General features: G+C 40.4%; 1 protein-coding gene across 1 annotated transcript; it reads left to right on the plus strand.

The window, feature by feature from the left end:
* The first annotated feature begins 3,180 nt into the window (after nucleotides 1–3,180).
* On the plus strand, nucleotides 3,181–4,695 carry LOC129774340 (uncharacterized). Its single transcript, XM_055778060.1, has one exon. It carries the CDS (start codon nucleotides 3,181–3,183, stop codon nucleotides 4,693–4,695), a length of 1,515 nt encoding a protein of 504 aa, XP_055634035.1.
* The last annotated feature ends 6,000 nt before the right edge of the window (nucleotides 4,696–10,695 follow it).

The raw sequence follows: 10,695 nt of genomic DNA on the forward strand, positions 1-10,695 counted from the left end.
TTTCAAAATACATTTACAGGTATCGATATTGCCTATAATTTATGATACTAAACATTTACAAAAAAAAGTGTCTATCGAAAACCAGTGATAAAATGTTTGCATTAGCAAATTCTGTTTATACGTTCGTTCGGTAAGAAGCTCGTTACGAATCTTCTATAAATTGTTAAAAAAAATTATGCAGAAATCTTTATTAAAATTAGCGTCAAGTAGTGTTCGTAATTTGAATCAAGTTTCAACGCGTGAATCGAATTCCGAAAGAAAATGTTTGAACACATTATTTTTCGGCAAATACAGCGATAGTTCACAAATTGGGGTACAAGGACAATCCAATTCTGGAGCAACAATATAAAAAGACCATTTTTTAACAAATGTTTGCAAGATCTTTCCTTGCAAAACGCAGGTCGCAGGTGCAAACCAACGAGAGTAAAATTGATTTTCCTAGCCAGGTCTTCAACTAAAACCACAATAATAAAACCGGGGTCCTGAAGTAACAGGTCGAACTCGATATATACTGATTCAATTATACAAAAAGTGGTAGTTTTCTTCTTTATCGCAAAATATCAGACCCGTATTTTTTTATTTTTTGTTAGGGTGACCATTTTCATTTTAGGGTGGTCCAAAAATTCATTTTTTTCTGATTTTTTTTTTCCAAAAATAACTTTTTTTTCAAAAAATCATAACTTTGGAACTACTGGACCGATTCAGATGATCGACATATCAAATTAAACCAGTTAGATGTTTTTTTTTGAGAAATTACTACATCTGCAAATTAAAAAAAAAAAAAATATTTTCATTATAAGTATTTGTTTTAAAATGTTTTCATGGTTTCGAGACCAACGGCGCTATATTCTTTTTCTATTTTTTGTTCTTGAAAGCTGAGGATTTTTTACAGAACATTTCCAAAAATCAGAAATGTGTTTATTTTTGTTATTGAATTATTGATTGATCACAAGAAAAATATGCCATCAGGGACAAGCGAAACACTTATTGTTCAGAGCTTTTTGAACACACTATTGACCCAGCCAGTCACGTTCTCAAACTCACAGAACACAGTCCAGTTTAATAGTTCGTGGTATCATAATATACAGTGCAGAGCACAAAAATTTGAACTAGTTAGTTCTATTGCGGAATTTAATTTCGCTGGAAAACCAGGAATCCGAAACGGAAAACATCTCGGTCACAACAAAATTGGTGCCGTGACCAGGATTGTCCGTAGAGGAACGATCACGGAAGCCATCGCAGTCGGAGTTCAATAGAGCTTTGTTCAGTGTTACAAAGAACACAAAGCGAACCATTGGATATCTATATAGATCAAAGGATTTGTATCCGAATTCAAAATACAAGGCCTGGAACCTTCAGGCGGAAGGTTAGTAGGATTCCAATAGTTCACCGGTTTTCCCAGTACGCCTTAGATTTTTGCTTTCTTCTCGGTTGACCGTATATTGGAGGGTTCGTCATCGCCATCTCAGCCGACAAGCGCCATTGTCGATAGCTGCTGAGCATCCATTGCTGTGAAGACATTAAGACATTCATGCAGTTCAAATTCATTTGGTGTTCCCAACCATCAATCGCTGCTGCTGATCAACGCTGCTGCCGCTGCAATCTCGGTGTTCCCAACCGTCCATTGCTGCTACTGTTGAGCAGATTTACGCTGCTGAAGTACTTTGGTGTTCCCAACCATTGCTGCTGCTCTACATCATCATTCACGTTGCTGAATATTGGAGGTGTTCCTAACCATCCATTGTTGTTGCTGGACATTCTACTGCTGTATATTACGAGTGGTGTCCCAGGCTACCTGAGCCACTAGCGTCGCTGGAACAATCACATTGAGTTTCCCTAGGCTTAGGAATATACTAGGACGAATATTTGATTGCTGAGGATAATTGATAATTTTCAAGGCTCATTTTGCCTTGGAATAGGTGAGTACCATTCCAAGTTGCTAAGCATCGTCTGGTCGGGACTATCGTGGTCTTTTTTGGTAGGATTGATTCTCATCGTTCATCGTTCATCGATCGTCAGAACATGGCGGAAGGGCTTGAAAAGGAGCGATTGCTGTAACGAAGGAGGACTCTTCTCACGACACTGGGTCGGGCAGAGGCATTTGTGGAAAATTATGATGCGGAACGGGATCAAGCACAGGTGCAAATGCGAATAATCCAGATGTGTTATTCGCAACATGTATTCGAATTTGGAAAGCATACAACAGGATTTGGAAGACCTAGAAGATGAGGCTGCTCAGTCTATAGAGTCGATTTCTCTTAGCTCAGCGAACTACTCTGTGGCTTGGCAAGCCCTTGTGAATAGATACTCCAATGAATATCTTTTGAAAAAGAGGCACATACAGGCTCTGTTTGACATTCTACCGATGAAAAGAGAAAGCGCATCAACTCTACATTTGTTGGTGGACGAATTTGAACGTCATATAAAGATTTTGAAACAACTAGGTGAGCCAACGGATCAATGAAGCAGAATCCTCGAACATCTTATGTGTACACGTTTAAATAATGACACTCTGAAAGCGTGGGAGGACCATGCATCAACGGTGGAAGATCCGAACTATTTCTGTTTAATTGAGTTTCTCAATCGGCGAACACGGGTCTTAGAGTCGATATCTGTAAATCATCATAATGATCAAGCAGGCTCCGGCAGTTCCATCAATCATTCGAAGAAACCATATCGCCTCCAGCTTTCATGTTCGACGACAGAGCCTGATGTCGTCGAACATGAAAGCTGGAGGCGATATGGTTTCTTGTCGACAAATGTCCCGCGTGTAATCAACAACATCTTTTAATGAAATGCTTAAAATTCAATCGCCTTTCGCTTGTCGGACGTCAGCAATTGGTCAATTCCAAACGCTTGTGCAGCAATTGTTTGAAGAGAGACCACTTTGTGCGCGAATGTCCATCCACATTCAATTGCAAATTCTGTAATCGCCGTCATCATACGCTTCTTCACCAGGCCAATGCTGATGGAGTTCGGACAACAGCAAACACCAGTCGAATTCCTGGGCCCACTGCTACACCATCAACGGTTCGTCGATTCGATAATTCGAATGAATATTCGCAGCAAGCACTAGTTACGCGACGGAGATTGCCCCTCTAGTTGAAGTCAGTACACCACTCCATCAACCTACCGAAAACGTTTTCTTGTTGACTGCTGTAGTACAGATCGTCGATGCATATGGTAGATAGTGCCTCGCAGCCGAATTTAATCACCGTGCGCATGGCACATATGCTGAGATTGAAGAGAAACAACGTAAATGTTACCATCCAGGGGGCAGGTCAAATGTCTAAACTTGTCCGTGAATCGGTTTTCACACAAATAAAGTCAAGGAAAGAAAACTTCTGCTGTGGAGTAAACTTCTTAGTTATGGATAAGGTCACTGCGAACCTCCCATCACAAAATATATCTACTACAGGATGGAAAATTTCCAGCGAGCTATTTTTAGCTGACCCCTCGTTCAATGAATCTCAACACTTCCACACATTTTTCCCTAACGCAACCCGCGTTCAGTTGGGAGGTCAACTTCCAATGCTAATAGATAGCGTATTCGGATGGATTGTTGCCGGTTCCGCCAACTCAACTATGTGTACAGATTCAACCCCACATTCCTATAGGGTTGTTGCTGTATCTATGTTATCATTAGAAGAGAGCCTAGAACGTTTTTGGAAAACGGAAGAACTGGCTGTTAGAGACAAATATTCAGTCCAAGAACGACAATGTGAGTCATTTTACAAATTGACCACCACGGGAAACAATGAAGGGAGATACATCGTTCGTTTGCCGCGTGTACCAGACTTCGAAGTTATGCTGGGGGAATCCAAATCTTCCGCTTTAAGGAGATTCGAGCAGCTAGAAAGAAAGCTTGAGCGAGAACCAAAATTGAAAGAGGGCTACCATGAGTTCATGCGAGAATATATCGACCTTGGTCACATGCGACAAATTGAGAATTCCAAAAACGATGATTTTCCGGTGTACTATCTCCCCCATCACCCCGTTATTAAAGATTCGAGTAGTACAACCAAGCTTCGGGTTGTGTTTGATGCATCGGCAAAGACGTCAACTGGGTTTTCCCTAAACGATGCCCTCCGCGTGGGTCCTGTGGTACAGGACGAATTGCTCACACTCATCCTTCGCTTTCGTACATATCAAGTCGCTTTGGTTAGCGATATTGCGAAGATGTATCGCCAAATACTAGTTCATCGAGACGATATATCATTGCAACGCATTTTATGGCGATTTTCACCTCATTCTCCGATACAGATTTTCGAGCTTTTAACCGTCACTTATGGTCTCGCACCGTCATCATTCCTGGCAACGCGAACGCTTCAGCAGCTAGCATTGGATGGCGTGAATAATTTTCCTATCGCCGTTACTGCTTGGCAGAACAATTTTTATATGGACGACTTCATAGGAGGAACTCAGTCCATTGAAGACGCAATTCATTTACGAAAACAACTAACCAAATTACTCGCTAAGGGGGGTATCGAGCTACGAAAGTGGACCTCCAACAAATTAGCCGTTCTATCCGGTTTAAGAGGTGACCAAATTGGCACACAATCTGTTCTCACATTTAGTCCCAACGAAACTATAAAAACTCTCGGTATCTGTTGGGAACCAGAACCAGATTCTCTACGTTTCGATTCGGAAATAATTAGCAACGATGAACAGGCAACGAAACGTACGATTTTGTGAACCATTGCGAAACTTTTTGATCCCTTGGGATTGATCGCCCCGGTCGTAATAAAAGCGAAAATTATTATGCAATAATTATGGCTGCTGTCTTGCGATTGGGATGATCCAGTGCCTGAAACTTTAGATCGCAAATGGAAAACGTATTGTAGAGAGTTACCGAACATTTCTGCATACCGTGTGGATCGCTATGCATTTTTGCCCAACGCCACTGTGATGTTGCATACATTTGCTGACGCCTCAGAAGCCGCCTACGGAGCGTGCACATATGCCCGAAGTGAAGACGCTGAAGGAAATATAAAGGTACAATTGCTTGCCTCAAAATCCAGAGTTGCACCGCTGAAACGATTGTCAGTAGCCCGTCTGGAATTATGTGCTGCTGTATTAGCTACTCATCTACATGTCCGTATAAAAGAAGCCATTAATGTGAATATTGGTGCCTCTTTCTTCTGGTCGGATTCGGCTGTCACTCTTCAATGGCTGCGGTCGTCGCCGAACACATGGAAGACTTTTGTGGCGAACAGAGTATCCGAGATACAGTACCACACACACGGCTGCCGCTGGAACCATATTTCGGGTCGAGAAAATCCAGCTGACCTAGTATCTCGTGGTATGTCAGTGACAGAATTCCTTCACAGCGAGCTTTGGAAACATGGTACTCCCTGGCTAGTACGCCCTGAAATAGACTGGCCCATCTTTACTCCATCAGGTGTCTCAGAGGAACATTTGGAGTTAAAAGTCATCGTAGCATCAGTTCAAACGACTTCCACCATCCACCCTTGGTTACTTCGTTGGTCTTCCTATACAAGATTGGTCCATGTCGTCGGATACTGTATGCGCTTCATTGCTAACGTGCGCATGAAAATTAGAACAGAGCCTCAGCCAGCTGAAACTCCCCCTTGTAGAAGTCTGTCTATCGAGCAATTGAACAAAGCCAAATTATTTCTGATACGCTTGGTACAGAAGGAAGTGTTTAACAATGAAATCAACGAATTAGAAAAGGGAAAGATATTGTCCAGAAAATCACCAATTCGTCAAATGAGCCCATTCCTAGATACAGAGAGAGTCTTGAGAGTAGGCGGTCGTCTAAATCTGTCACAGTTGCCCTATCAATCTAAACACCCCGCTTTACTACCTGGATTCCATCCTTTCACCCGACTTCTAATCGAATACTACCATAGAAAACACCTTCATGGCGGCGGGCGTCTCCTGCTGACCGCAATTCGCGAGGAATTTTGGCCACTGAATGGCCGTAGAATGGTACGAAGCGTGGTGCGCAGTTGTTTCAGGTGCGCACGATACAATCCAGTCCCTACACAACAACAAATTGGTCAGTTGCCAGCCCACCGAATTATTCCAAATCGCCCGTTTAATGTCACAGGGATCGATTATGCTGGCCCAATCTATCTCAAACCGATACATAAACGTGCCGCTCCCACAAAAGCTTATTTCAGCGTATTTGTGTGCTTTACGACGAAAGCTGTACACCTAGAGCTGGTTAGTGACCTGTCCACCCCCGCTTTCCTTAATGCACTTCGTCGCTTTATTGCTCGGAGAGGCCTCTCACATTTATTCCGATAATGGAAAAAAACTTCGTGGATGCTAGGAATGAAATAAAAGAACTTTTCCACATCCTACAAGATCAGATCGAGCAACAACAAATCTATTCTTGGAGCACTGAGGAAGGCATATCATGGCACTTTTCACCACCAATGGCCCCTCACTTCGGTGGCTTGTGGGAGGCAGCGGTAAAAGTGGCCAAGAAGCATTTGTTCCGTCAGCTAGGCGCATCTCGTCTTTCCTTCGAGGATATGAGCACGATATTGACGCAGATCGAGTCCCAAATGAACTCGCGACCATTAGTGCCACTTTCAGAAGACCCCAACGATCTGTCCGCATCAACACCCGCCCATTTCCTCATCGGTACTACGATGAATGCTCTGTCCGACCCAGATCTACATCACATTCCTACCAATCGTCTTGACCACTATCAACAGCTTCAAATGTACATACAAAAATTCTGGGATCATTGGAAACGCGAGTATATTCAGGAGCTCCAGAAAGATACGAAGCGGTGTAACCTGAATAACGAGATCCAGCCAGGTCGGATGGTCGTAATCGTCGACGAGTTCCAAGCACCGATTCGTTGGCCGCTGGCCCGCATTGCTGAAATTCATCCCGGAAAAGACAACATAACTCGGGTTGTCTCTCTACGCACATCGAAAGGTATCATAACTCGTCCCATCACAAAAATAGCTCTCTTGCCGTTGATTGACGCTACAAATTCGAATGAGGACTCATCCATGGTGAACAATCAGCAAACTGTCGAACCTCCAGCGCACGATCATCATAGGGAATGAAAATTAAAGATAAATTAAATTATAAGAATTGTAATTAGTTAGTTAGCACTCTGTTTATTGTTATTCTGTAGCTATGTAATGTTTGAAGTTACTTCAAGGCGGCGGGTATGATTGATCACAAGAAAAATATGCCATCAGGGACAAGCGTAACGCTTATTGTTCAGAGCTTTTTGAACACACTATTGACCCAGCCAGTCACGTTCTCAAACTCACAGAACACAGTCCAGTTTAATAGTTCGTGGTATCATAATATACAGTGCAGAGCACAAAAATTTGAACTAGTTTTTTATTTATTTTTATTTTATTTATTTAATTTGTATTATGTAACTTGAGACTTCGGTCTCATTTAAATGCTACAATGATTTGTATACAGAACAGTGCGTCACTAATATAACTTTTATGATTTCAATTTGACTAATTCTACTAATTTAACGGTTAAAGTGCTCTAAACATTTCTTCTTAAATGCAAATTTCGAATTCATTAGAGTAAGATTATTGGGTAATGAGTTCCAATGTGAAACACCTCTCACGAAGAATGAATTGCCGTATTTGGAAGTGGAGTGTCGAGGGATAACATATTTCCTTGCGCGCGCGGTTCTCAAAATATTTAATTTTTCGTGTAAATAGCCAGGATGGCTTGTTCTCGCAAGATCAAATAAGAATAAGCAACATCTCATAGGCGCAAACTTTATAAATGGGCAATTAAGCAGACGATACTGTAAATGAGAAACCCTGGAAAATCTATTCAAGTTGAATACATATCGTACACATGCATTCAATGCTATTTGTAATCTCGATTGAGCGTACATTGATGATTCGGAAAGCAGGAAATCACAAGCGATGAAATGAGGTAATACAAGACTTTTGAAAAGCTTGAGTTTCATATCCGCACTGAGGAAAGATGTAGTAGCATACAATGTACGAAGACCAGCATATACTTTCCCACATTGTTTGAATATATATTTATCAAAACTAAAGTTGGATTGAATAGTGATGCCAAGGCTGACACCATCTTCAACAAATTCTATTGTTGAGTTGTTAAACTGCAACGTCGGTTTTAGTATGATGTTGTTTTGAGAGTTGTTTATGAATAAAGCATTGGTTTTATTAAAATTCAACACAAGCTTATTCATGTTCGACCATGCATATATTCTGGCTAAATCATCGTTGATTTTCTTTGAAACCATTGTTGCCGAATTATCCTGACAATCATAGTAAATTTGCACATCGTCCGCAAAGATGTGAATTTTGCAAAATTTCACACTTGAGGAAGATCGTTAATATATAAGGAGAACAATATTGGTCCTAGAATTGAGCCCTGAGGTACTCCAGAGCATATAGGAAGGAATCTAGAAAAATCTCCATTACATAAAACTGTCTGGGTTCGATCTGTTAAATATGATTGAATAAGTGTGGTTGAATGGTTAGAAAAATTGAAGTTTTGAGCCAATTTTTTGCAAAGCATTTCGTGGGAAATTGTATCGAAGGCTTTAGAAAAATCCAGAAGTAATAGAACAACTGGTCGTCCCTTATCCAAGACCATCCCAATGTCATCAAATACCTTCAGCATAGCAGTTTTTGTACTGTGTTTAGGACGATATCCGGATTGAATTGAACTTAACAGATTATTTTGATTTATATAAGTGCAGATTTGGTTTTTGACAATCCGTTCGAATACCTTAGATAACGCACAAAGTATACTTATTGGACGTAGGTTCTGAATACTGTCCAAATTAGCTTTCTTTTTGATCGGAATTATTTTCGACTTCTTCCAACCCTCGGGAAAAATGCTTGTTGTTATGATGCAGTTGAATAAGTGGGTTATGGGTTTGATCACAAGTGGATTGATTGCCTTCAGAAATTTGATTGGAAGAGAATCAAGACCTGTTGCATTAGATTTCATGTGGAATAGTTCAATTACGACATCAATTTCGCTTATTAAATTGAAATAAAATGAATTTCGTGCAATAAAAGCTTGATTGTTGTCATTTTGAACAAAACTTGATCTTTCAGAAAAATTGCTAACGAAAACTTCATTTATTTCATTTGAATCAAATGACACAGGAGGTGATTTCTTAGATTCACCTAGCCCTAAGATTTTCAATCTCTTCCATAATTGTTTAGAAGGAACATTGGTGTCAATCCGGCTACCATAAAACGTTTCCTTCGCCTGACGAATAAGCAGAGTCACTTTGTTCCGAAGTGTTTTGAATACTTTATGATCATTAGGATTTTTGCTATTTTTCCATTTTTTGTAAGCCAGATCACGATCAATGATGGATCTACAGATGCGATCATTAAACCAAGGGTTTTTAGCTTGATCCGGTATGAGTGTTCGAATAGGTACAAAATTATCGTGCAAGTATTTTATATTTGAGTTGAAAAACTTAAGCAATACATTAGGATCATTTGATCGATAAAAACTTAACCAATCAAAAGATTGAAAGACTTGAAAAATACCATCTACATCCATTGAATAATAGTCTCGATATTCAACTTGTCTTGGAGTTGGTAATATTTCAAAATCAAGTGATGCGAAAATTAAGTCGTGATTTGAGAAAACAGGCACGTCGATTTGATTGAAGCGAAGCAAACGGGAATAACAGTTAGCCAACATAAGATTCAATTGGGAGGCGCCATTTTTATGGAAAAATGTTGGTTCGCAACCTAAACTCAACATCTTGTGGATAGACAGGATAGATTTGAATCTAGATGTCTTGGTTGAATTGTGGTCAAGAAGATTCGTGTTGAAATCACCTACTAAGAGTACGTTTTCGAATTTTGTTCCATAGTTACACAACAACTTATCAATTGTGTCAGCACAATCTACTTCTGGTGGATTATAGAATGCAGAGAGAAAAATTTTCTCGTTGCCCAACGTTATCTCGACTGCTACATACTCAGAGCACGGAATACCAGGTTGATAAATAGAAACATCTATAACTTTATACCTCAGTCCAGCTTTCATATACATCATGATTCCGCCACCTAGACGTCCTTTCCTGTCATGCCTGATCATATTATAACCCTCAATTCCTAAAACAGAATCATCAATGCGTTCATTGAGCCAGGTCTCATTAACACAGACGATATCGACTGAAGCAAGGTGAAGTATTTGTCTCAGTTCATCTAACTTACAAAGCTTGCGAGCACAAAGACTCTGACTATTGACACTACACACAGATAATTTTCCACGATGAAGAGCACACTTCATAACAGTCCCCGGCAAACACAGGATCGTGGAGGCATTGGCATTGGACCGACTAGCCATTAGGATTGGATAAAGCAATGGCAAATAAGAAGAAATAAATAAAGAGCACTAGTATGTTAATTAGAGATTTCAACATGATCACTATCGACATTTCATTCATATTCAGTTCATTCATTACAACAACCTTCGCGACGCGAACTCGAATTCAAATAACAAATCACATCAGATATGAGCAGCAAATATTGCTGTGATTTCCAGCATCGATCCCCAACAGCAGCATCAGCAACAACAGCAACAACGGGAACAGCATCAACAGCAGCAGAAACGTAGTTTTACTTTTAGGAGGGGAGTCATGGGAGTAGAGGATATGGATATGAGGAATAAACAAAAACGAAAATAGGAAAGGTTATAGCAATTTTTGTAGATCGTTGT

This window comes from Toxorhynchites rutilus, chromosome 3 (genome assembly GCF_029784135.1).
Source record: "Toxorhynchites rutilus septentrionalis strain SRP chromosome 3, ASM2978413v1, whole genome shotgun sequence".
Lineage (NCBI taxonomy): Eukaryota > Metazoa > Arthropoda > Insecta > Diptera > Culicidae > Toxorhynchites > Toxorhynchites rutilus.

What these genes read in the sequence shown, in the direction of transcription:
- LOC129774340 (XM_055778060.1), top strand. Translation starts at nt 3,181, where the DNA reads ATGGTAGATAGTGCCTCGCAGCCGAATTTAATCACCGTGCGCATGGCA.